Here is a 26,266-nt window from a genome sequence, read left to right as displayed (position 1 = left end):
GTTACAGGGGGTGTATACGGACCGGGGTGGCTCTATAGGGTATAGGCGTGCATAGTGACCGGGGGGGGCTCTATAGGGTATAGGGGAGGTATAGGGACCGGGGGAGCTCTATAGGATATAGGGGTTTAGAGGGATCAGGGAGGAATCTATAGGGTATAGGGAGGGTATAGGGACCGGGAAGGGATCTATAGTGTATAGGGAGGGTATAGGGATCGGGGGGGCTCTATAGCATATGGGGGGGACTATAGGGACCGGGGGGAGGGGCTCTGTAGGGTATAGGGGAGGTTTGGGGACCGGGGGGCTCTACAGGTTATAGGGGAGGTACAGGACTGGGGGGCTCTATAGGATATAGGGGGGATATAGGGGATGGGATGGGCCTCTATAGGGTATAGGGGCTGGGACGGACCCTATAGAGTATAGGGGAACTATAGGGCCGGGGGTGGTCCATATAGGGTATAGGGGGCTGTAGGGGATCCTCTATAACGTTGGAAGGAGCTATAGGGATGGGAGGGGAGCCCTGTAGTGTATAGGGGAGCTATAGGGATGGGGGGACCTTGTATAAGGTTGGGGGAAGCTGTAGGGGCTGGGTGGGTCCCTATAGGATACAGGGGAGCTATAGGGCCTGGGGGGACCCTGTAGTGGCTGGGGGAGCTGTAGGCACTGGGGAACTCTCTATAGGGTCAGGGGGAGCTATAGGGGCTGGGGGAGGTCGCTATAGGGTCTAGGGGAGCTGTAGGGACTGGGGGGGGCGGGGCTATAGAGTATAGGAGAGCTATAGGGAATGGGCAGGGGGGTGACACTACAGGGTAAGGGAAGCTATAGGGGCTGTGGGGGGACCCTATAGGATATAGGGGCCCTATAGGAATGGGGGGCCTTTTATAGCATCAGGGGGAGCTGTAGGACTTGGGGGGGGGGTCTATAGGTTATAGGGGAGCTATAAGGACGGGGGGACCATATGTAGGATCAAGGAGAATTATGGGGACCATAGCGGCCTTTTATAGGGTTAGGGGGAGCTGTAGGGACTGGGGGGGATCCTATAGGGTCTAGGGGAGCTGTAGGGACTGGGGGGATCCTGTAGGGTATAGGGGAGCTGTAGTGACTGGGGGGGGATCCTGTAGTGTATAGGGGTGCTGTAGGGACTGGGGGGATCCTATAGTGTATAGGGGAGCTGTAGGGACTCGGAGGGGATCCTATAGGGTGTAGGGGAGCTGTAGGGACTGGGGGGGATCTTATAGGGTATAGGGGAGGTGTAGGGACTGGCAGGATCCTATAGAATATAGGGGAGCTGTAGGGACTGGGGGATCCTATAGAGTATAGGGGTGCTGTAGGGACTGGGGGGGGATCCTATAGCGTATAGGGGTGCTGTAGGGACTGGGGGGGACGCTATAGAGTGTAGGCATGCGGTAGGGACTGTGGGGATCCTATATCGTATAGGAGAGCTATAGGGACTGGGCAGGGTGGTGACACTACAGGGTAAGGGAAGCTATAGGGGCTGTGGGGGGACACTATAGGATATAGGGGCCCTATAGGAATGGGGGGCCTTTTATAGCATCAGGGGGAGCTTTAGGGACTTCGGGGGGCGTTCTATAGGTTATAGGGGAGCTATAAGGACGGGGGGACCATATGTAAGATCAAGGAGAGTTATGGGGACCACAGGGACCTTTTATAGGGTTGGGGGGAGCTGTAGGGACTGGGGGGATCCTATAGTGTATAGGGGAGCTGTAGGGACTCAGGGGGGATCCTATAGGGTCTAGGGGAGCTGTAGGGACTGGGGGGGATCCTATAGGGTATAGGGGAGCTGTAGGGACTGGGGGGGATCCTATAGGGTCTAGGGGAGCTGTAGGGACTGGGGGGATCCTGTAGGGTCTAGGGGAGCTGTAGGGACTGGGGGGGATCCTATAGGGTATAGGGGAGCTGTAGGGACTGGGGGGGATCCTATAGGGTATAGGGGAGCTGTAGGGACTCAGGGGGGATCCTGTAGGGTCTAGGGGAGCTGTAGGGACTGGGGGGGATCCTATAGGGTCTAGGGGAGCTGTAGGGACTTGGGGGGGATCCTATAGTGTATAGGGGAGCTGTAGGGACTGGGGGGGATCCTATAGGGTATAGGGGAGCTGTAGGGACTTGGGGGGGATCCTGTAGTGTATAGGGGAGCTGTAGGGACTGGGGGGATCCTGTAGGGTCTAGGGGAGCTGTAGGGACTTGGGGGGGATCCTATAGTGTATAGGGGAGCTGTAGGGACTGGGGGGGATCCTATAGGGTATAGGGGAGCTGTAGGGACTGGGGGGGATCCTATAGGGTATAGGAGAGCTGTAGGGACTGGGGGGGGATCCTATAGGGTCTAGGGGAGCTGTAGGGACTTGGGGGGGGATCCTATAGGGTCTAGGGGAGCTGTAGGGACTGGGGGGGGATCCTATAGGGTATAGGGGAGCTCCTCCATCCCCTGATCCCCCTAACTCTGCCCTTCCCCACCCCACCAAAACCCACCTCCAGACCCTCCCCCACCCCCTTACCTCTGCCCCGCCCCTCCCACCCCGGCTCGTGGCCTTGGGGGCGGAGCAGCTCCAGCCAGAGACACGCCCCATTGGCCATCCCGAGTAGAACCGCGCCTCCGAGGGGAACCACCCCATGCTGGTGACGCGGCGCCCAACCGGCAGCCCGGGTGGCACCCGGTGTCCCGATGGTGGCACCCAGTGGGTCGGCTCGCGTTGGGGCAGCAGCACCCTGAACGTCCCACCCCAAAGTGGGGGGGGTGGAGCCCAAACTGGAGGAGGGGCCATGGGGATGGAGAACCTTGAGATGACCTGTCAAGGGGTGGACCCCAAAGTGGGGGATTTGATCCCAAAATGGAGGGCGAGGTCATGGTGATGGAGATCTTCGAGGTGACCCATCAATGGGTGACCCAAAAGTGGGGGGGTGGAGCCCAAACTGGAGGCGGGGCCATGGAGATGGAGAACCTTGAGGCGACACGTCAAGGGGTTGACCCAAGAGTGGGGGATTTGAGCCCAAAATGGAGGGGGGGGCCATGGTGATGGAGATCTTTGAGGTGACCCATCAATGGGTGACACAAAAGTGGGGGATTTCAACCCAAAATGGTGGCGGGGCCATGGGGATGGAGGTCCTTGAGGTGCCACATCAATGGGTGACCCAAAAGTGGGGGATTTGAACCCAAAATGGAGGGGGGGGCCATGGTGATGGAGGTTCTTGAGGTGACACATCAAGGGGTTGACCCAAGAGTGGGGGATTTGAGCCCAAAATGGAGGAGGGGCCATGGGGATGGAGAACCTTGAGGTGACCCATCAATGGGTGACCCAAAAGTGGGGGGGTGGAGCCCAAACTGGAGGCGGGGCCATGGAGATGGAGAACCTTGAGGTAACACGTCAAGGGGTTGACCCCAAAGTTGAGGGATTTGAGCCCAAAATGGAGGGCGAGGTCATGGTGATGGAGATCTTTGAGGTGACCCATCAATGGGTGACCCAAAAGTGGGGGATTTGAGCCCAAAATGGAAGGTGAGGTCATGGGGATGGAGATCTTTGAGGTGACCCATCAATGGGTGCCACCCAAAAGTGGGGGGGTGGAGCCCAAACTGGAGGCGGGGCCATGGAGATGGAGAACCTTGAGGTGACCCATCAATGGGTGACTCAAAAGTGGGGGATTTCAGCCCAAAATGGAGAGTGAGGTCATGGGGATGGAGATCTTTGAGGTGACCCATCAATGGGTGCCACCCAAAAGTGGGGGATTTGAACGCAAAATGGAGGGGGGGGCCATGGGGATGGAGAACCTTGAGGTGACATGTCAAGGGGTTGACCCAAAAGTGGGGGATTTCAGCCCAAAAGATGGGGGGGGGTGGGAAGAGTTGGGTGCTTCTGGGGCAATTTGGGTATTTTGGGGACAAGTTGGGCATTTTGAGGGGCAATTTAGGTGTTTTGGGGCATTTTGGGTGTTTGGGGGGGCAATTTGGGCATTTTTGGAGGAATTTGGGTGTTTCTGGGGCAATTGGGTGTTTGGGGGAGCAATTTAGAGGTTTGGGGGGCAATTTTGGTGTTTGAGGGGCAATTTGGGTATTTTGGGGGCATTTTGGGTGTTTCTGGGGTTGATTTGGGTGGTTTGGGGGGCAATTTGGGTATTTTTCGAGGAATTTGGGTGTTTGAGAGGCAATTTGGGTGTTTGGGGGAGCAATTTTGGTTTTGGGGGGGCAATCAGTGTTTGAGGGGCACTTTGGGTTTTTTGGGGTCATTTTGGGTGTTTCTGGGGGTGATTTGGGTGTTTTGGGGGGCAATTTGGGTCTTTTTGGAGGAATTTGGGTGTTTGAGAGGCAATTTGGGTGTTTGGGGGAGCAATTTAGGTTTTTTGGGGGTAATTTGGGTATTTCAAGGGGCAGTTCGGATGTTTTGGGGGGCAATTTGGGTATTTTGGGGTCAATTTGGGTGTTTTGGGGGGCAGTTTTGGTGTTTGAGGGGCAATTTGGGTATTTCAAGGGGCAATTTGGGTGTTTTGGGGGCAATTTGGGTGTTTCTGGGGGCAAAATGGATGTTTTGGGGGGCAGTTTTGGTGTTTCTGGGGCAATTTGGGTGTTTCAAGGGGTAATTCGGGTATTTGGGGGGCATTTTGGGTGTTTTGGGGGCAATTTGGGTATTTGGGGGGCATTTTGGGTGTTTCTGGGGGTGATTTGGGTTTTGGGGGGGCAATTTCGTGTTGGGGGGGGCTATTTCGGTGTTTGAGGGGTAATTTTGGTGTTTGGGGGCAAAATGGACATTTTGGGGTCAATTTGGGTGTTTTGGGGTCAATTTGGGTGTTTTGGGGGCAATCTTGGTGTTTGAGGGGCACTTTGGGTTTTTTGGGGACAATTTGGGTATTTAAAGGGGCAATTTGGGTGTTTTGGGGGCAATTTGGGTGTTTCTGGGGGCAAAATGGATGTTTTGGGGGGCAGTTTTGGTGTTTCTGGGGCAATTTGGGTGTTTCGGGGGCAATTTGGGTGTTTGGGGTTATTTTGGGTGTTTCTGGCAGCAATTTGGGTGTTTTGGGGGGCAATTTGGGTATTTTGGGGGCATTTTGGGTGTTTCTGGGGGCAAAATGGGTGTTTGGGGGGTTATTTTGGTGTTTCAAGGGGTAATTTGGGTGTTTTGAGGGTAATTTGGGTGTTTTGGGGAGCAATTTGGGTATTTGGGGAGCATTTTGGGTGTTAGAGCAGCAGTTTGGGTGTTTTGGGGGGCAATTTGGTATTTTGGGGAGCAATTTGGGTATTTGGGGGGCATTTTGGGTGTTTCTGGGGGTGATTTGGGGTTTTGGGGGGCAATTTCGTGTTTGGGGAGCAATTTGGGTATTTGGGGGGCAATTTGGACATTTTGGGGTCAATTTGTGTGTTTCTGGGGGCAAAATGGGTGGGGGGGGCAGTTTTGGTGTTTCTGGGGGTAATTTTGGTGTTTTGAGGGCAATTTGGGTGTTTTGAGGGTAATTTGGGGTGTTTCTGGCAGCAATTTGGGTGTTTTGGGGGGCAATTTGGGTATTTTTGGAGGAATTTGGGGTGTTTTGGGGGGCAATTTTGATGTTTGAGGGATAATTTGGGTGTTTGAGGGGCAATTTGGACATTTTGGGTCTATTTGGGTGTTTTGGGGGCAATTTGGGTATTTGGGGGGCAATTTGGGTGTTTCTGAGGGCGATTTGGGTTTTGGGGGGGCAATGAGGGTGTTTTGGGGGGCAATTTTGGTGTTTGAGGGATAATTTGGGTGTTTGAGGGGCAATTTGGACATTTTGGGGTCAATTTGGGTGTTTGGGGGGAAAATTGGGTGGTTTGGGGGGCAGTTTTTGGTGTTTCAAGGGGTAATTTGGGTATTTTGGGGGCAATTTGGGTGTCAGAGCAGCAGTTTGGGTGTTTTGGGGGCAATTTGGGTATTTTGGGGGCATTTTGGGTGTTTCTGGGGCAATTTGGGTGTTTTGGGGAGCAATTTAGGTGTTTTGGGGGCATTTTGGGTGTTTCTGGGGGTCATTTGGGGTTTTGGGGGGCAATTTTGTGTTGGGGGGGGCAATTTGGGTGTTTGAGGGGTAATTTGGGTGTTTGGGGGGCAATTTGGACATTTTGGGGTCAATTTGCCGACATCTGCCAGGTGAGCTGGGGCAACTGGGAGCGCTGGGAGCACTGGGGGGAAGTGGCGGGAGCTGGGGGCAAGTGGGAGCACTGGGTTGTTGGGGGCATTGGGGGCATTGAGGGCAGGGGGTAACTGGGAGCACTGGGAGCAACTGGGAGCACTGGGGTCACCTGAGGTGTGGGGGACATTGAGGACAGTGGGGGCAACTGGGAGCACTGGGGGCAACTGGGAGCACTGGGGTCAACTGTGGTGTGGTGGACATTGAGGGCAGGGGGGGAACTGGGGCTAAGTGGGGGTAAATGGGAGGAACTGGGAACATTGGTTTGTGGGGCACATTGGGGGCAAATGGGGGCAACTGGGAGTGCTGGGGGCAACTGGGAGTGTTGGGATGGGGAGCCATTGGGTCAAATGGGAGGAACTGGGAACAGTGGCTTGTGGGGCACACTGGGGGTAACTGGGAGCACTGGGAGCAACTGAAGAAGGGGGGGGGAATCTCCCTGCCATACAGGGAGGGAGGCAAACTGGTCCCAGTGTCCCCCAGTTTGGGACAGAGGACACCGCCTACATCAACCTCTGCCGCTACGTCCCCTGGAGCGTCTTGAAGGGAAACTGAGGCACCGGCCACCCCCACCCCCGCCTTAATCATCCCCCGGGTTGGGGCTGGTGATGCAACCCCCGTGTCGTGATTTGGGGGGGCTCTGATGGACCCCGAGGTGGGGGGGGGGGTTGGGAGATGGGGGTGACCCCGTGGGGGGGAGCAGAGTTAAGGGGATCCTTGTTGGGGGGCAGAGTTCAGGGTAGATCGATTTGGGGGGGCAGAGTTCGGGGTAGATCAATGTTGGGGGGCAGAGTTCAGGGTATATTGATTTTGGGGGGCAGAGTTAAGGGTAGATCGATGTTGGGGGGCAGAGTTCAGCGTAGATCGATTTGGGGGGGCAGAATTAAGGGTAGATCGATTTTGGGGGGCAGAGTTAAGGGTGCATCGATGTTGGGGGCAGAATTAAGGGTGGATCGATTTTGGGGGGCAGAGTTCAGGGTAGATCGATGTTGGGGGGCAGAGTTCAGGGTAGATCGATTTTGGGGGGCAGAATTAAGGGTAGATCGATGTTGGGGGGCAGAGTTCAGGGTAGATCGATTTTGGGGGGCAGAGTTAAGGGTGCATCGATGTTGGGGGGCAGAGTTCAGGGTAGGTCGATTTTGGGGGGGCAGAATTAAGGGTAGATCGATGTTGGGGGGCAGAGTTCAGGGTAGATCGATTTGGGGGGGGCAGAATTAAGGGTAGATCGATTTTGGGGGGCAGAGTTAAGGGTGCATCGATGTTGGGGGGCAGAGTTCAGGGTAGATCGATTTTGGGGGGCAGAGTTCAGGGTAGATCGATGTTGGGGAGCAGAGTTCAGGGTAGATCGATTTTGGGGGGCAGAGTTAAGGGTGGATCGATTTTGGGGGGCAGAATTAAGGGTGGATCGATTTTGGGGGGCAGAGTTAAGGGTGCATCGATGTTGGGGGGCAGAATTAAGGGTGGATCGATTTTGGGGGGCAGAATTAAGGGTGAATCAATTTTGGGGGGCAGAGTTAAGGGTGCATCGATGTTGGGGGGCAGAATTAAGGGTGGATCGATTTTGGGGGGCAGAGTTCAGGGTAGATCGATTTTGGGGGGCAGAGTTCAGGGTATCCCCTTGTTGGGGGCAGAGTGGGAACAGTGGGGGCAGGGCATTGTGACCCCCCCCCCCCCTAAAATCAGACACCGCCCCCCCCCCAATTAATCACTCGCCCCCAATTAATCACTCGCCCCCAATTAACCTCAGCCTGCCCGCAACGAACTCTCCCTGATGCAAAGCATCATGGGAGCTCTGTGCAGGCTGGGACAGCCCAGGTTAATTAGTGCCGAATAATTATGACCTTGACGACTTGCCTGGAGCTCAATTAACACCTGAGCTCATTAAGAGGCCTCTTAATGAGCCCAGAGCTGATTGGGTAATGCCGGGCCCAGGGCAAGTCGAGACAATCCAGGAGGGGCTGAGTCAGCCCAGCCCAGCCCAGCCCACCCCAGTGACAGGGCAGGGTTAAACTGGGATTGCCAGAGAACTGGAAGGACCCGTTCCCAGTCAGCGGCTCCCTGCCCCTGAGGTGTGGTGGGATCTGGGAGGTTCCCCGAGGTCCTCTGGGGTTGGACTGGGGAGGAACTGGGAGGCCCCAGTGGTGGTGCGGAGGAAGAGGATGTGGGAAACCTCTCATCTTCCTCTAGAGGGACCAAGAGAAATGGGGGTGGCTGATGATCACCCCGACGTCCGGCATGGGGGTCACCATCCCCCCCACCCCGATCTTGGGACCATGGGGGACCACGTGAGGGGCTGGGGATGTCCACGGGGTTTGGGGGTGACCAGGAAGGAAGGCAAGGGGGGCCAGAAGGAGAAAGGTTGAGAGACCAGGAGGAAAGATGGGTGAGAGGAAGGATGAGCCACGTCTCAGCACCTCTTGGCCAACCCTGCGTTCTTCATCCAATGAGGAGCCACGGTTCAAGGTTGACCCTCATCAGCTCCTCTCGGCCAACCCTGGTCCTGCATCCAATGAGGAGCCACGGTTCAAGGTTGACCCTCATCAGCGCCTCTCGGCCAACGCTGGTCCTGCATCCAATGAGGAGCCACGGTTCAAGGTTGACCCTCATCAGCTCCTCTCGGCCAACCCTGGTCCTGCATCCAATGAGGAGCCACGGTTCAAGGTTGACCCTCATCAGCTCCTCTCGGCCAACCCTGGTCCTGCATCCAATGAGGAGCCACGGTTCAAGGTTGACCCTCATCAGCGCCTCTCGGCCAACGCTGGTCCTGCATCCAATGAGAAGCCACGGTTCAAGGTTGACCCTCATCAGCGCCTCTCGGCCAACCCTGGTCTTGCATCCAATGAGAAGCCACGGTTCAAGGTTGACCCTCGTCAGCGCCTCTCGGCCAACGCTGGTCCTGCATCCAATGAGGAGCCACGGTTCAAGGTTGACCCTCATCAGCTCCTCTCGGCCAACCCTGGTCCTGCATCCAATGAGGAGCCACGGTTCAAGGTTGACCCTCATCAGCACCTCTCGGCCAACGGTGGTCCTGCATCCAATGAGGAGCCACGGTTCAAGGTTGACCCTCATCAGCACCTCTCGGCCAACCCTGGTCTTGCATCCAATGAGGAGCCACGGTTCAAGGTTGACCCTCATCAGCACCTCTCGGCCAACCCTGGTCTTGCATCCAATGAGGAGCCATGGTTCAAGGTTGACCCTCATCAGCGCCTCTCGGCCAACGCTGGTCCTGCATCCAATGAGAAGCCACGGTTCAAGGTTGACCCTCATCAGCACCTCTCGGCCAACCCTGGTCTTGCATCCAATGAGAAGCCACGGTTCAAGGTTGACCCTCATCAGCTCCTCTCGGCCAACCCTGGTCCTGCATCCAATGAGGAGCCACGGTTCAAGGTTGACCCTCATCAGCACCTCTCGGCCAACCCTGGTCTTGCATCCAATGAGGAACCACGGTTCAAGGTTGACCCTCGTCAGCTCCTCTCGGCCAACGCTGGTCCTGCATCCAATGAGAAGCCACGGTTCAAGGTTGACCCTCATCAGAGACACGTCCCAGCACCTCTCTGCACCCAATGAGAAGCCACATTTTAGGGTTGACCTCCACTGGAGACACGTCCTGGTGGCCTCTCGACCACCTTCTCCAGAAGTTACCTTTTGGAGTCCAACCCCATCAAAGACACGCCCCCTCATCCATCTTCATCCAACCCAAGGTCTTACAGCCAGTGAGAAGCCACGTTTTGTGGTCCAACCCCATCTGAGATGTCTCCTGGTGCCTTCTCAACCACCCTCATGGTCTTGGACTGAACAAGGAGCTCCATTTTGGGGTTGACCACACCAGATACGTGTCCTGAGGTCCTCTTGATTGTCCTCATCTAACTGTGGGTTCCCACAACCACCAAAGAGCCACGTTTTGGGGTTGACCCCACTGGAGATGCGTCCTGGTGTCCTCTCAACCGTCCAACCACAGGTCTCTTGTCTGGTGAGGAGCCACGTCTTGAGGTTGACCCCACTGGAGATGCGTCCTGGTGTCCTCTCAACCATCCAACCACAGGTCCCGTGTCTGATGAGGAGCCACATTTTGGGGTTGACCCCACTGGAGATGCGTCCTGGTGTCCTCTCAACCGTCCAACCACAGGTTCCGTGTCCGGTGAGGAGCCACATCTTGAGGTTGACCCCACTGGAGATGTGTCCCGGTATCCTCTCAACCATCTTCATCCAGCCCCATGTTCTGGTACCCACCAAAGAGCCACGTCTTGAGATTGATCCCACTGGAGATGCGTCCTGGTGTCCTCTCAACGCTCTTTATCCAGTCCCATGTTCTGGTACCCACCAAGGAGCCACATTTTGGGGTTGATCCCAGTGGAGATGTGTCCCGGTGTCCTCTCAACCGTCCAACCACAGGTGCCGTGTCTGGTGAGGAGCCACGTTTTGGGGTTGACCCCACTGGAGATGCGTCCTGGTGTCCTCTCAACCATCCTCATCCAGCCCCACATTCTGGTACCCACCAAAGAGCCACATTTTGGGGTTGATCCCACTGGAAATGTGTCCTGGTGTCCTCTCAACCATCTTCACATAGCCCCACGTTCTGGTACCCACCAAAGAGCCACGTCTTGAGGTTGACCCCACTGGAGATGCGTCCTGGTGTCCTCTCAACCATCTTCATCCATTCCCACGTTCTGGTACCCACCAAGGAGCCACGTTGTGGGGTTGACCCCACTGGAGATGCGTCCTGGTGTCCTCTCAACCATCTTCACATAGCCCCACATTCTGGTACCCACCAAAGAGCCACATTTTGGGGTTGATCCCACTGGAGATGCGTCCTGGTGTCCTCTCAACCATCTTCATCCATTCCCACGTTCTGGTACCCACCAAGGAGCCACGTTTTGGGGTTGACCCCACTGGAGATGCGTCCTGGTGTCCTCTCAACCATCTTCATCCAGCCCCATGTTCTGGTACCCACTGAAGAGCCACGTCTTGAGGTTGATCCCACTGGAGATGTGTCCTGGTGTCCTCTCAACCATCTTCATCCATTCCCACGTTCTGGTACCCACCAAGGAGCCACGTTTTGGGGTTGATCCCAGTGGAAATGTGTCCTGGTGTCTTCTCAACCATCTTCATCCATTCCCACGTTCTGGTACCCACCAAAGAGCCACGTTGTGGGGTTGACCCCACCGGAGATGAGTCCTTGTGTCCTCTCAACCATCTTCATCCAACCCCACATTTTGGTACCCACCAAAGAGCCACGTTTTGGGGTTGATCCCACTGGAAATGTGTCCTGGTGTCCTCTCAACCATCTTCATCCATTCCCACGTTCTGGTACCCACCAAAGAGCCACGTTTTGGGGTTGACCCCACCGGAGATGAGTCCTTGTGTCCTCTCAACCATCTTCATCCAACCCCACATTTTGGTACCCACCAAAGAGCCACGTCTTGAGGTTGATCCCACTGGAGATGTTTCCCCCTGCCCTTTTGACCATTCTCATCCCAACCCAGTTCCCCCACCCAGTGGGTCCACCCCACGGCACAGCTTTCCCGGAGCTTGCCGGAAGATGTCGGAACCGTGGTCGGATTAGAGGAGAAGGCGGAGGAAGCCGTTTCCTCCTCCGGTCCCAGATAAAAACCCGGGGTTGGCCGTGGCAGGAGGAAGACGCGCCCGCGGCCGCGGCGCTTTCCCAGCTCGGGTGGAGCCTTCCCTCCCCGTGGCCGCGCGGCCCCACGCCAGCCCCAGGTAAGAAGCTGGGGCCCCTGAGGTTGGGGTGGGGGGTTGGGTGGCACCCGTTGAGGGATGGAGGGGGAGGGGGGGTCCCTGGAGTGCCCCGAGGGGGAGTCAGGGCGGCTCCCGGCCTTCCCTTGCCTCTCTCGGCCCTTCCCCCGCCCTCCCTCTCGCCCTCGGGTTTTTCTCGTCCTCCCTTGTCCTCCCCTCCCTTCCCTTCCCCTTCCCTGTCCTCCCGTCCTCCCTTCCCTCCTTTCCCGTCCTCCCTTCCCCCTTTTCCGTCCTCCCTTCCCCCTTTTCCGTCCTCCCTTCCCCCTTTTCCGTCCTCCCTTCCCCCTTTTCCTTCCCCTTTTCCCGTCCTCCCTTCCCTCCTTTCCTGTCCTCCCTTCCCCCTTTTCCTTTCCTCCTTTTCCTGTCCTCCCTTCCCTCCTTTCCCGTCCTCCCTTCCCCCTTTTCCTTCCCCTTTTCCCGTCCTCCCTTCCCTCCTTTCCTGTCCTCCCTTCCCCCTTTTCCTTCCCTCCTTTTCCCGTCCTCCCTTCCCTCCTTTCCCGTCCTCCCTTCCCCCTTTTCCTTCCCTCCTTTTCCCGTCCTCCCTTCCCTCCTTTTCCCGTCCTCCCTTCCCTCCTTTTCCCGTCCTCCCTTCCCTCCTTTCCCGTCCTCCCTTCCCCCTTTCCCGTCCTCCCTTCCCCCTTTCCCGTCCTCCCTTCCCCCTTTTCCTTCCCCTTTTCCTGTCCTCCCTTCCCTCCTTTCCTGTCCTCCCTTCCCCCTTTTCCTTCCCTCCTTTTCCCGTCCTCCCTTCCCTCCTTTCCCGTCCTCCCTTCCCCCTTTTCCTTCCCCTTTTCCCGTCCTCCCTTCCCTCCTTTCCCGTCCTCCCTTCCCCCTTTTCCTTCCCTCCTTTTCCCGTCCTCCCTTCCCTCCTTTCCCGTCCTCCCTTCCCCCTTTTCCTTCCCCTTTTCCCATCCTCCCTTCCCTCCTTTTCCGTCCTCCCTTCCCTCCTTTTCCGTCCTCCCTTCCCTCCTTTTCCCGCCCTCCCTTCCCCCTTTTCCATCCTCCCTTCCCCCTTTTCCTTCCCCCCTTTTCCGTCCTCCCTTCCCCCCTTTTCCGTCCTCCCTTCCCCCTTTCCCGTCCTCCCTTCCCCCTTTTCCTTCCCCTCTTTCCCATCCTCCCTTCCCCCTTTCCCTTCCTCTTTTCCCGTCCTCCCTTCCCTCCTTCCTCCCTATCCTCATTTACCTCCTCTCCCCTCGTGTCCCCAAAAGTCCCCACCCCGACCCCCACCCTGACCCCCACCCAGCTGGGGGTCACCCAGGGCCGAAGTCACCCCCTCGCCATCTCCCCGTAGCTCCCGGTCCTCCGGCATGAAGGTCCTGCTCGTGATGCTCCTGGCGCTGGTAGCCACAGGTAGGAGAGGTCCTGAGGGTCCCGTGTCCACCCGTGGGACCCCCATGTCCACCCGTGGGACCCCCATGTCTACCCTGAAGAGTCCTGTGTGCACCCCGGAGGTCCCAAGTCCACCTGTGGAACCCCCACACCCACCTTGGTTGCCCCATGACCACCCATGGGATCCACACATCCATCCCGAGGAGTCCCATATCTGCCCGTGGGACCTCCACACCCATGTTGGATGCTCCATGTCCACCCATGGGACCACCATGTCCATCTTGAATGCCCCATGTCCTCCTGTGAGCCCCCCACATCCACCCCAAGGAGTCCCATATCTGCCCGTGGGACCTCCACGCCCACCTTGGATGCCCCCTGTCCACCCATGGGACCACCGTGTCCATCTTGGATGCTCCATGTCCTTCTGTGGGACCCCCACATCCACCCCAAGAGGTCACGTATCTTCTCTACGGGTCCCACGTCTGCACGTGGGCCACCCCCACCCCCATATCTACCTTGGATGACCCATTTCCACACATGGGACCCCCACGCCCACCTCGTAGGACCCATGACCTGTCACAGGACCCCCATGTCCACCTTGTAGGACCCATGTCCACCTGTGGGACCCCCATGTCTTCTCCAAGGGGTCTCGTGTCTTCCCCAGGGGTCCTGTTTCCACCCATGGGATCCCCCACGTCCACCTTGGATGCCCCACGTCCACCTGTGGGACCTCCACGTCCACCTTGGACACCCCACATCTATCTGTGGGATCCCTGTGTCCTACCCAGGAGCCCCACATCTGTCCTAGGTGCCCCATGCCTACCCGTGGGACCCCCATTTCCACCCGTGGGACCCCCACATCCACCTTGGGTGTCCTGTGTCCACCCATGGCACCCCCACATCCATCTGCAGGACCCCTGTGTCCACCTCAGGGGTACTACGTCTACCCATGGGACCACCAAGACCACCCTGGGGGCCCTTGTCTATCGTGGGTGTCCCCCGACCACCCCAGGCACCCCACATCTACTCATGGGACTGTCCCACATCCACCTTGGGTGTTCCTCAACCATACCTGAGACCCCCACGTCCACCCATGTGACCTTCTGTGGCTGGCATGGGTGCCCCACATCTGCCCCAGAGGAACTCATGTCCACCTCCATGGGCCCCACCTTCACCTATGAAACCCCCCATGTCCACCCATGGGACCTCCCCCCATTCACCCCAGGACCCCCCCATCTCTCCCAGGTGTCCCCTGTCCATCCCATGGAGCTCCTGGTCTCTCCTATGCTGGACTGACCTCTTCCACCACTGGTTCACCTCCTTGTCCAGGACTCAGGGGACACGGGGACAGGGCCACAAGGTGGCAACGTCACACCAGAGGGTCCCAGCCTACCCGTGTCCCATATTCCTGGGGTGGGTGACATCAGAGAGGGTCCCAGACCACCCCAGGTTCCCTGGGTCATGTCCCTTTGTCCCCACAGCCTCGAGGAACGTCCTGTGGGTGATCGAGGGGACCTCCTGTGACCTGCCCTGGCAGGCTGCCCTCTTCAAAGGGGAGAAGTTCATTTGCGGGGGGACGCTGGTGGACAAGAACTGGGTGCTGACGGCCGCCCATTGCCACGTCCCGGGGTAGGAGGCCGTGGGGGCAGCGGTGCCTTGGTGGGTTTGGTGTCGATGAGTTGAAGTCAACCAGGAATTGGACCAGGTGGCACCTGAGGTCCTGTTTTCCAGGTTGGGAGGGTTGGTGGCATCTCAACGGGTTTCACTCTGCCCCTTTTCTGCCGGCGTATAACCTAAACTCCGCCCTTTTTTGGGGGAAGCCAGAACCTTAACTCCGCCCTTTTCTGCTTTTGCTTCTTCTGCCCTTATCCGTCACCTTCTGGGACCACGGCTCTGACTCTTTGTGTGGGTCCACGTGACCTCCTGTGTCCCACCACCACCAAACCCTGATACCTTCGTCTCCATCAGCTTCATCACCGTGCGGCTGGGGGGCCGGAAACACAAGGATTCAGGTGACACCGAGCAACGACGACACTCGGCCAAGGTCTTCAGGTACCCCCATTACAACGAGACCAACAAGGATGGTGACCTGATGCTCATCAAGTTCCTCCTGCCCGTCCACGTCAACAAGCAGGTGAAGCCGCTGGCGTTGGCCTCCCGCTGCCCCGTGCCCGGCAAGACCTGCCAGATCTCAGGCTGGGGGTCCACCACCAGCCCTGAAGGTAGGAAACTGGTCACCTGAGGACCAAGATATCTTGAGAACCCCTAGATGTGTGTCCAGGCTCCCCCAAAACTCCCCTCCCAGTCCCGTTGGTCCCACTTTAACCCTTAGGCACCCTTGAACCCTGAGGGAACTCAGGTGTCCAGGTGACCTGGAAGCCTTGGAGCTCCTGCTTGGTGCCAACAAGAGGGGAGATGAACTCCAGGGTAAAGAGGACAAGAGGTCCAAGCTGGGTCCTGGATTGAATCACTTCGTCCAGCCCCCCCAGGTGACCTCATGCCCTCCATCACCCGCAGTCACCTTCCCTGAGGACCTTCACTGCGCCAAGGTCACCATCGTCTCAGAAGAACAATGTCGGCGCATCTACCCCAACTCCATCACCAGCAACATGGTGTGCGCGGGCGAGACCCGGGGTCGGGCTGACTCCTGCCAGGTGGGTGCAGGGTCCCACGGGCTGAGAACGGGCACAATTCGGTGCAGGCGACAGCACCTAGAAGGGATTTGGGTCTGCAAGGGTGGGAGGTGAGATGGTGTCACATGGTAGGGGAGAGGAGAACATCTCCTTGGTGGTATTTTGAGGGGTGGAGATGCCAAGCCAGCCCTGAAACGGCTCCAGATTTGGGGTGATTCTTGAGTCCCAGACCCCCACGTGCTCCCCCCACCCACCCACCCATTTTCCTCGTCAGGGTGACTCCGGGGGACCCCTCATGTGTGATGGGCGGCTCCAGGGTATCGTCTCTTGGGGTCCGGGCATCTGCGGGGACCCCAAGAAACCCGGCGTCTACGTCAACCTCTGCAAATACACCCGGTGGCTTCAGGACACCATGAGAAGGAACTGAACCCCAGGTCCCAATCCATCCCCAGTCCCAACGGGATGAACCCCACAGCTCCTCCTCCTCCTCCTCCTCCTCCTCCTTCTCCCTGATGAAGGTCCCCAGGGTTCGGCCGGTCCGAGCGCTGGGGCGTATGCCCTGGGGGTGGGGGGAGGGGTTGGCCAACGGGACGCTGTTGAGATGTCGATGAATAAAGTTTTTTTGACGTGGCTTTTCACCATGTCTTTAACGGGTGGAGAGCAGCTCCGCTAGGTCAAGGTGACCTGAGTTGTCCCCAGATCTCCTAGGGGCAGAGGAAGACCCAGCTCACCAGTTTTGGAGTAGACCTGTTATGGGGTTGACCTGTTGACTCCACCATGGGGTAGACCCATTGCCCTGGCCATGAGGTAGACCTGGTGACCCCACTCCAGTAGACCTGGTGACCCCACTGTGGGGCAGATCTGATGACCCCACCATGGGGTGACCACCATGAGGTAGACCTGGTGACCCCACTGCAGTAGACGTGTTGACCTCACCATGGGGCAGATCTGATGGCCCCACCATGGGGTAGACCACCATGAGGTAGACCTGGTGACCCCACTGCAGTAAACCTGGTGACCCTACTGTAGGTAGACCTGATGACTCCACCATGGGGCAGACCTGTTGACCCCACTGCAGTAGACCTGGTGACCCCACTGTGGGGCAGATCTGATGGCCCCACCATGGGATGACCACCATGAGGTAGACCTGGTGACCCCACTGCAGTAGACCTGGTGACCTCACCGTGGGGCAGATCTGATGACCCCACCATGGGGTGACCACCATGAGGTAGACCTGGTGACCCCACTCCAGTAGACCTGGTGACCCCACTGTGGGGCAGATCTGATGGCCCCACCATGGGGTGACCACCATGAGGTAGACCTGTTGACCCCACTGCAGTAGACCTGGTGACCTCACCATGAGGCAAATCTGATGACCCCACCATGGGGTGACCACCATGAGGTAGACCTGGTGACCCCACTGCAGTAGACCTGGTGACCCCACTGTAGGTAGACCTGGTGACTCCACCATGGGGCAGACCTGTTGACCCCACTGCAGTAGACCTGGTGACCCCACTGTAGGTAGACCTGGTGACTCCACCATGAGGTAGACCTGGTGACCCCACTGCAGTAGACCTGGTGACCCCACTGTGGGGCAGATCTGATGACCCCACCATGGGGTGACCACCATGAGGTAGACCTGGTGACCCCACTGCAGTAAACCTGGTGACCCTACTGTAGGTAGACCTGGTGACTCCACCATGGGGCAGACCTGTTGACCCCACTGCAGTAGACCTGGTGACCTCACCGTGGGGCAGATCTGATGGCCCCACCATGGGGTGACCACCATGAGGTAGACCTGGTGACCCCACTGCAGTAGACTTGGTGACCCCACTGTGGGGCAGATCTGATGGCCCCACCATGGGGTGACCACCATGAGGTAGACCTGGTGACCCCACTGCAGTAGACCTGGTGACCCTACTGTAGGTAGACCTGGTGACTCCACCATGGGGCAGACCTGTTGACCCCACTGCAGGTAGACCTGGTGACCTCACCGTGGGGCAGATCTGATGGCCCCACCATGGGGTGACCACCATGAGGTAGACCTGGTGACCCCACTGCAGTAGACCTGGTGACCCCACTGTGGGGCAGATCTGATGGCCCCACCATGGGGTGACCACCATGAGGTAGACCTGGTGACCCCACTGCAGTAGGCCTGGTGACCCCACTGTGGGGCAGATCTGATGGCCCCACCATGGAGTAGACCACCATGAGGTAGACCTGGTGACCCCACTGCAGTAGACCTGGTGACCCTACTGTAGGTAGACCTGGTGACTCCACCATGGGGCAGACCTGTTGACCCCACTGCAGTAGACCTGGTGACCCCACCGTGGGGCAGATCTGATGACCCCACCATGGGGTGACCACCATGAGGTAGACCTGGTGACCCCACTGCAGCAGACCTGGTGACCCTACTGTAGGTAGACCTGGTGACTCCGCCATTGGGTGACCACCATGAGGTAGACCTGGTTACCCCACTGTGGGGCAGATCTGATGGCCCCACCATGGGGTGACCACCATGAGGTAGACCTGGTGACCCCACTGCAGTAGACCTGGTGACCCTACTGTAGGTAGACCTGGTGACTCCACCATGGGGCAGACCTGTTGACCCCACTGCAGGTAGACCTGGTGACCTCACTGTGGGGCAGATCTGATGGCCCCACCATGGGGTGACCACCATGAGGTAGACCTGGTGACCTCACTGTAGTAGATCTGGTGACCCCACTGTGGGGCAGATCTGATGGCCCCACCATGGGGTGACCACCATGAGGTAGATCTCTTGACCCCACTGCAGCAGACCTGGTGACCCTACTGTAGGTAGACCTGGTGACTCCGCCATGGGGTGACCACCATGAGGTAGACCGGGTGACCCCACTGTGGGGCAGATCTGATGGCCCCACCATGGGATGACCACCATGAGGTAGACCTGGTGACCCCACTGCAGTAGACCTGGTGACCCCACTGTAGTAGATCTGTTGACCCCACCATGGGGCAGATCTGATGGCCCCACCATGGGGTGACCACCGTGAGGTAGACCTGGTGACCCCACTGCAGTAGACCTGGTGACCCTACTATAGGTAGACCTGTTGACCTCACCATGGGGCAGACCTCTTGACTGTGTCGGGGTCACCCAGGGTTCTTTGCACCACTGGAGACGGGGGGGACAAAATCCAGCTTGGTGTGTCCCCCCCTAAGAGCAACAAGCCCTTGCAATGCCCTGGAACCAGACCTTCCTTCTTGATGCCTCCATCCCAGCCCCATCTCCATGTTGACCAGACCTCCATGGACACGTTGACCAGACCTCCATGGACACGTTGACCAGACCTCACCTGAAGAAATCACCTCCTGGAGGCCAAACTTCCCCGTTCTCCTGGAGCTGAGGCTTCTATTTTGCAGGAGAGGGTGGGGTTTTTTTTCCCCTCCATGAGGTCCTCATGGTGGTGGGGTGGGATGGAGAGCGGTGTCAGCCCGTGACGTGTCTACAGGACGTGGCGGTGGGGTTGGTGGGCTGCAAAAGGACCTCGATGTCTTTCCCGGTGCAAGAAGAGACCTGGCAAGGTCAGATCATCACGTGTCGTTCCCTCGTGGCTCAGCGGGGCAGGGAGCGACGCTGGTGGCCTTGCGCAAGGTGTCACCCTCCCTCTTCCCCCACGTGGCCGAGGCCCGGCGCGTTGGAGGGTGTGGACCTTGTCTGGCCGCCACGGTGGGGAAAGAGGTTTTGGTCCAGGTCCAAATCTCCAGGGAGGTGGAGGAGCAATTGCCCGTCATCGCTGGGGCCAACGGTGGCCGCTGGTGACTTCCAGCTCTTGCTCGGCATTTCACGGGAAGGTTTGACCACGTTGAAGCTCCCATGAAGAAGGTTTGACATGGAGGGTCCCATGTTGGTGGCCATCAGCTGTGGTGGGCTGCCACGTTGGGCTCCAGCACAGGCAGCTCCAGCTCCTGCATCATCCATGAAGGGCTGGTCAAGGTGCCCGTTGGGATCTCATCAACGTGTCTGTGGAGGTCTGGTCAATGTGTCCATGGAGGTCTGGTCAACGTGTTCATGGAGATCTGGTCAATGTGACCATGGAGGTCTGGTCAACGTGTTCATGGAGATCTGGTCAATGTGACCATGGAGGTCTGGTGAACGTGTCCATGGAGGTCTGGTCAACATGTTCACGGAGATATGGTCAACGTGTCCGTGGAGGTCTGGTCAACGTGTTCATGGAGGTCTGGTCAACGTGTCCATGAAGATCTGGTCAACGTGTCCATGGAGGTCTGGTCAATGTGTCTGTGGAGGTCTGGTGAATGTGTTCATGGAGGTCTGGTGAACATGTCCATGGAGGTCTGGTCAATGTCCTCATGGAGGTCTGGTTAATGTGTCCATGAAGGTCTGGTGAACGTGTCCATGGAGGTCTGGTCAACATGTTCACGGAGATATGGTCAATGTGTCCATGGAGGTCTGGTGAATGTGTTCATGGAGGTCTGGTCAATGTGTCCGTGGAGGTCTGGTCAACGTGTCCATGGAGATCTGGTCAACGTGTCCATGGAGGTCTGGTCAATGTGTCTGTGGAGGTCTGGTGAATGTGTTCATGGAGGTCTGGTGAACGTGTCCATGGAGGTCTGGTCAATGTCCTCATGGAGGTCTGGTTAATGTCCTCATGGAGGTCTGGTCAACGTGTCCATGATGGTCTTGTCAACATGTTCATGGAGGTCTGGTGAACATGTCCATGGAGGTCTGGTCAACGTGTCCATGGAGGTCTGGTCAACATGTCCATGGAGGTCTGGTCAATGTGTTCATGGAGATCTGGTCAATATGTCCATGGAGGTCTGGTGAACGTGTCCATGGAGGTCTGGTCAATGTGTCCGTGGAGGTCTGGTGAACATGTCCATGGAGGTCTGGTCAATGTGTCCGTGGAGGTCTGGTCAACGTGTCCATGGAGGTCTGGTGAACGTGTCCATGGAGGTCTGGTTAATGTGTTCATGGAGGTCTGGTCAACGTGTCCATGATGGTCTTGTCAACGTGTTCGTGGAGGTCTGGTGAACGTGTCCATGGAGGTCTGGTCAACATGTCCACTGGGATCTATCAACATGTTTATGAAGGCACAGTCAAGGCATCCATTGGGGTCTACCTAACATGTTTGTGGAGGTCTAATGAGGTCTACCCCCTGTGCCCACGCAGGGTTGGTCAATCACGTTGTTGGGGTCTACACAACAAGGCCGTGGAGGTCTGGTCACTGCAGCCCTTGGGGTTAAGGTCAAGATGTTCATGGAGATGTAGGTGACACAGCCAGGTCCATGGGGTCCGGTAAGTCACCGTGTCTGTGGAGGTGAAGTTGAACCATCTCTTAGTCACCATGGAGGACCACCACGGCACCTGGTCCTGCTGGCCGTGAAGATGAGCCACCAGCGGGGAAGGAGACACCGATTGGCAACCATGGGTGAACAAGGAGGTCTCCAGGTTCACGGTGGGTGTGGGACCATGGGGGTGAATTCGTGTGAGCCCAAAGGCAAGTGGGTGCGTGTCGGTGCCACCACCGTGCCAGGAATAGTTGGAGTGTGGCCGCTGCCACCGCATCGGAGAAACTGGCACCCGACACCACCACTCCTGTGTCACCCGTGTCCCCTGAGCCACCCCTTGGGTCACCCAGGGCACTGCCACCCACGGTGCTACCAGCCCATGTGTCACCTAGGGCCACCCCCCCACCACCACCACCACCACCCGGGTCAGCCAGGGCACTGCCACCCTCTTGTGTCACCCAGGGCACTTGCCACCCACGATGCTGTCACTTCATGTGTCAACCAGGGCCACCTACCATGTCACCTCTTGTGTCACCCCGGGGCCACCCTGGACACAGCGCTCCCAGGCCTGTGAGGACATCTGGGAGGGGACAGGGATGGGGTGGGGGTGGTGGCATGTCCCCTCCCTGCCACTGTAAGCTGGCAGGGGAGCCGGGAGCTCCTGGGTGGCCCTGGCAGTGGGTGGCAGGTCCAGGCTGGCTCTGCCTGGGCCCGCAGGGTAATTAGGTAATTAGCGCTAATTACGCCACTGAGATGGGAGCTGGGAGGAACTGGGAGAACAGGTTGGACCCAGCCTCAGCCCCCAGCGCTGCGCTGATGTCATCGCCCCCCCCCCCGCCATCTCCGTGGGGCTCTGGGGCCCCTCATGTCCTCCCCCGTGAGTCCCCCCCATGTCCCTACTTCTGTCCCCCCACGTCCCCTCGTGCCCCCCCCCAAGTCCCCCGTGGGCTCCTGGGTCCCTCACGTCCCCCCATGTCCCTTCATGGTCCCCTGTGTCCTCTCATGTCCCCCTCATGTGTCCCTGTGTCCCCTCATGACCCCCCCCATGTCCCCTCATGTCCCTTCATGGTCCCCCGTGTCCCCTCATGTGTCCCTGTGTCCCCTCATGACCCCCCCCATCCCCTCGTGTCCCTTCATGGTCCCCCGTGTCCCCTCGTGTCCCCCTCATGTGTCCCTGTGTCCCCTCATGACCCCGCCCATGTCCCCTCATGTCCCTTCACGGTCCCCCGTGTCCCCTCGTGTCCCCCTCATGTGTCCCCTCAGGACCCCCCCATGTGCCCTCGTGTCCCTTCATGGTCCCCCGTGTCCCCTCGTGTCCCCCTCATGTGTCCCCTCAGGACCCCCCCATGTCCCCTCATGTCCCTTCACGGTCCCCCGTGTCCCCTCATGTCCCCCTCATGTGTCCCTGTGTCCCCTCATGACCCCCCGCCATGTGCCCTCATGTCCCTTCATGGTCCCCCGTGTCCCCTCATGTCCCCCCTGTGTCCCCCTCATCTCCCCCTGTGTCCCCTCATGACCCCCCCATGTCCCCCCGTGTCCCTTCATGGTCCCCCATGTCCCCTTGTGTCCCCCTCATGTGTCCCCTCATGCCCCCCCCATGTCCCCTCATGACCCCCCCATGTCCCCTCATGACCCCCCCATGTCCCCTCGTGTCCCTTCATGGTCCCCCATGTCCCCTCGTGTCCCCCTCATGTGTCCCCTCATGACCCCCCCATGTCCCCTCGTGTCCCTTCATGGTCCCCCTCATGTCTCCCTGTGTCCCCTCATGACCCCCCCATGTCCCCTCGCGTCCCTTCATGGTCCCGTGTCCCCTCTGATAGAGCAGATCCCCATGGATGGGATCCCCGTGGATGGGATCTCTGTGGACCTTCACAGCCAAGGCTTCGAGAGAGCGGATCCTCATGGACAGGATCCCCATGGATGGGATCTCTGTGGACCAGATCTCCGCAGCTGATGGTGTCTGTAGGGTGGATCCCCATAGGCAGGATCCCCAGGATGGGATCCCCATGGGTGGGATCTCTGTGGACCTTCACAGCCGAGGCTTCTATAGAGCGGATCCCCATGGACAGGATCTCTGTGGACCTTCGTGGCTGAGGTTTCTATAGAGCAGATCCCCATGGATGGGATCCCCATGGGTGGGATCTCTGTAGACCTTCATGGCCAAGACTGTCTACAGAGGAGATCCCCATGGATGGGATCCCCGTGGATGGGATCTCTGTGGACCAGATCTCCGCAGCTGATGGTGTCTGTAGGGTGGATCCCCATAGGCAGGATCCCCAGGATGGGATCCCCATGGGTGGGATCTCTGTGGGCCTTCACAGCCGAGGCTTCTATAGAGCAGATCCCCATGGACAGGATCTCTGTGGACCTTCGTGGCTGAGGCTTCTATAGAGCAGATCCCCATGGATGGGATCCCCATGGACAGGATCTCTGTGGACCTTCATGGCTGAGGCTTCGATAGAGCAGATTCCCATGGATGGGATCCCCATGGATGGGATCTCTGCGGACCAGATCTCCGCAGCTGATGGTGTCTGTAGGGTGGATCCCCATAGGCAGGATCCCCATGAATGGGATCCCGATGGATGGGATCTCTGTGGGCCTTCATGGCCAAGACTGTCTACAGAGGAGATCCCCATGGATGGGATCCCCGTGGATGGGATCTCTGTGGACCAGATCTCCGCAGCTGATGGTGTCTGTAGGGTGGATCCCCATAGGCAGGATCCCCCGGATGGGATCCCCCTGGTCTGAAGCCTTGCGGAATTGACCTCCATGGCCCTGGATCACCATCTCCTCGTGGGTGGCACCTCAGTGGACAGGATCCCAGTGGACGAGATCTCTGCCCACCACATCTCTCCACCAGGATCACCATGGCCCAGGTGGTCTCTAGAAGGGATCTCCATGGATGGGATATCCACGGATGATCTCCGCAGCTGACGGATCTCCACAGACAAGATCCCTGTAGCTGAGATCTCCGTGGACCAGACCTCCACGGGATGGGATTTCCATGGACCAGATCTCCATGGATGGGATCTTAGTGGACCAGACCTCCATGGGCTGGGATCCTGGTGGACAGGATCCTGGTGGATGGGATCTTTGTGGACCAAATCTCCATGGGAGGACATCACCATGGATTAACCTGGTGGATTAGGTCTCCATGGACCAGACCTCCACGGGATGGGATCTCCAGGGGATGGCATCAAGGTAAGTGAGATCTCCATGGACCAGGGATGGGATCTCCAGGGGATGGCATCAAGGTAAGTGAGATCTCCATGGGCCAGGCCTCCATGGGATGGGATCTCCAGGGGATGGCACCAAGGTAAGTGAGATCTCCATGGACCAGACCTCCATGGTTTGGGATCTCCAGGGGATGGCATCAAGGTAAATGAGATCTCCATGGGCCAGGCCTCCACGGGATGGGATCTCCAGGGGATGGCATCAAGGTAAATGAGATCTCCATGGGCCAGGCCTCCACGGGATGGGATCTCCAGGGGATGGCATCAAGGTAAATGAGATCTCCATGGGCCAGGCCTCCACAGATGGGCTCCCCAAGGCCACAACCTCTTCGTTGAGGATCTCCGCAGACCAGATCTCCATGGGTTCTGCTGGGACGGTTGCCCTTCCAGGATCTCCAGCTTCACCTCCAGGTTTAGGACCGAACCCAGCCTCAGGCTTCCTCTTGCCACCAGCAGAGAGCGAGATCAGCATCTCCAAACCGTGATTCATCTCAACCCAGCCTTTCCTTTCGTCAGGACTCAGCTCCTGGGCTTCTCCGCCCTTAATTGCTCGTCAGGTTGTTAATTGCCTTGAGCTGCTCCCAGCCTCGTCTCCTCTCCCGGCCCTGCCGAAGAGGCCGTTGAAGAGGCACAGAGGTGCCTTCACACCATCCCTGGAGCTCTTGCATCCAGCTCTGGTCCTATCAACATCAAGGATGGCCAGGCTGGGGTGGCTTTAGAAGATCCATCGGTGCCTAAAATCCTTTCGGGATCTTCTCGCTGCAGGACGTGCCGGAACTTGAGCTCAGCTCGGGAGGAGAACCATCGGTGAAGAACCTCCCGGAAGGAGATACCAGGGGCTGGCAATCGCTGCTGAGCTCAGCAGGAATTTCGGGCCACCCACCCCGTTCGCCCGGCTCCTGGTTCACGCCCCGGCACGCACGCGAAACCCGCCCCGGGAAGGGCCGGGAGACGCCGGGGTCCTCAGCTGCTGCCACTGGCCCAGGTGGAGATAGTCCAGGTGGCCTTGGGGACAGTGGGTGACACCTGACCACGGAATGGTCACCTCCCACCTTGGAAACCCTCCAGACTCTTGTGCCGTTGGGGTTGGGGGAGGAAGGAAGGGGAGGTGACACATCTCCGGGGTTGGGGACATTGTCCATCTCGGGGGGGGACAAGTGGCAACCCCTTGGTGGCCCCTTGACTCACCAGAAGCGACTCGCAAGGTTCAGCTGGGTTGGCAGCGGGACGTGGCCTCGCCCATCGCTCACCCACATCTGCGGCGTTACTCATCGGGGACGTGCAACCGGCGCCGGGTGCCAAAGGAAGGTGACACGTAGGTCCCTGGGGACCCCTGGTCCGGTGATGTCCTCCAGGGGCTGTCCCCTCCCCCCACCCTGGAGCCATGAGGGTCCTTCCTTGGAGGTGGCTGGGAGCACCCACACGTGGTCCCTTTGCGTCCTCGCACACGGGTGCACACGGGCACGGGGTGGGGGGGGAGCGTGTGCACACGCGTGTGTGGAACGTGATGTCCACCTGGCTTCTCGTGTGGGTGATGAGGGCGGGTGGATGGATGGGGGGAGGAGATGGGTGGAGGGATGGACAGGTGGATGGAGATGGATGGACAGATGGATGGACAGATGGATGGAGGGACGGACAGGTGGATGGACAGATGGAGGGGTAGATGGATGGATGGACAGATGGACGGACACATGGAGGGACGGACAGGTGGATGGACAGGTGGATGGAGGGGTAGATGGATGGATGGACAGATGGATGGACACATGGAGGGACGGACAGGTGGACGGACAGGTGGATGGAGGGGTAGATGGATGGACGGACGGACAGATGGATGGAGGGATGGATGTAGGGATGGACAGATGGATGGACAGATAGATGGAGGGATGGACAGGTGGA

General features: G+C 58.3%; 1 protein-coding gene across 1 annotated transcript; it reads left to right on the top strand.

Annotated features, from left to right (window-relative positions):
* The first annotated feature begins 13,189 nt into the window (after nt 1–13,189).
* LOC142074396 (kallikrein-8-like) lies at nt 13,190–16,438 on the top strand. Its single transcript, XM_075134998.1, has 5 exons — nt 13,190–13,242; nt 14,703–14,850; nt 15,190–15,443; nt 15,739–15,875; nt 16,129–16,438. The coding sequence occupies exons 1-5, from the start codon at nt 13,200–13,202 to the stop codon at nt 16,279–16,281; spliced, it is 735 nt and encodes a 244-aa protein (XP_074991099.1). The 5' UTR covers nt 13,190–13,199; the 3' UTR covers nt 16,282–16,438.
* Nucleotides 16,439–26,266: the final 9,828 nt, after the last annotated feature.

This window comes from Calonectris borealis, chromosome 35 (genome assembly GCF_964195595.1).
Source record: "Calonectris borealis chromosome 35, bCalBor7.hap1.2, whole genome shotgun sequence".
In the NCBI taxonomy this organism is placed as follows: domain Eukaryota; kingdom Metazoa; phylum Chordata; class Aves; order Procellariiformes; family Procellariidae; genus Calonectris; species Calonectris borealis.
This window is presented reverse-complemented; position numbering and strand designations above follow the sequence as displayed.

Bases quoted from the DNA above. Each gene is read 5' to 3' on its own strand.
- LOC142074396 (XM_075134998.1), top strand. From the start codon at position 13,200: ATGAAGGTCCTGCTCGTGATGCTCCTGGCGCTGGTAGCCACAG. The intron at 13,243-14,702 runs GTAGGAGAGGTC...TTGTCCCCACAG, and splicing joins CCTGGCGCTGGTAGCCACAG to CCTCGAGGAACGTCCTGTGG. The intron at 14,851-15,189 runs GTAGGAGGCCGT...CGTCTCCATCAG, and splicing joins GCCCATTGCCACGTCCCGGG to CTTCATCACCGTGCGGCTGG.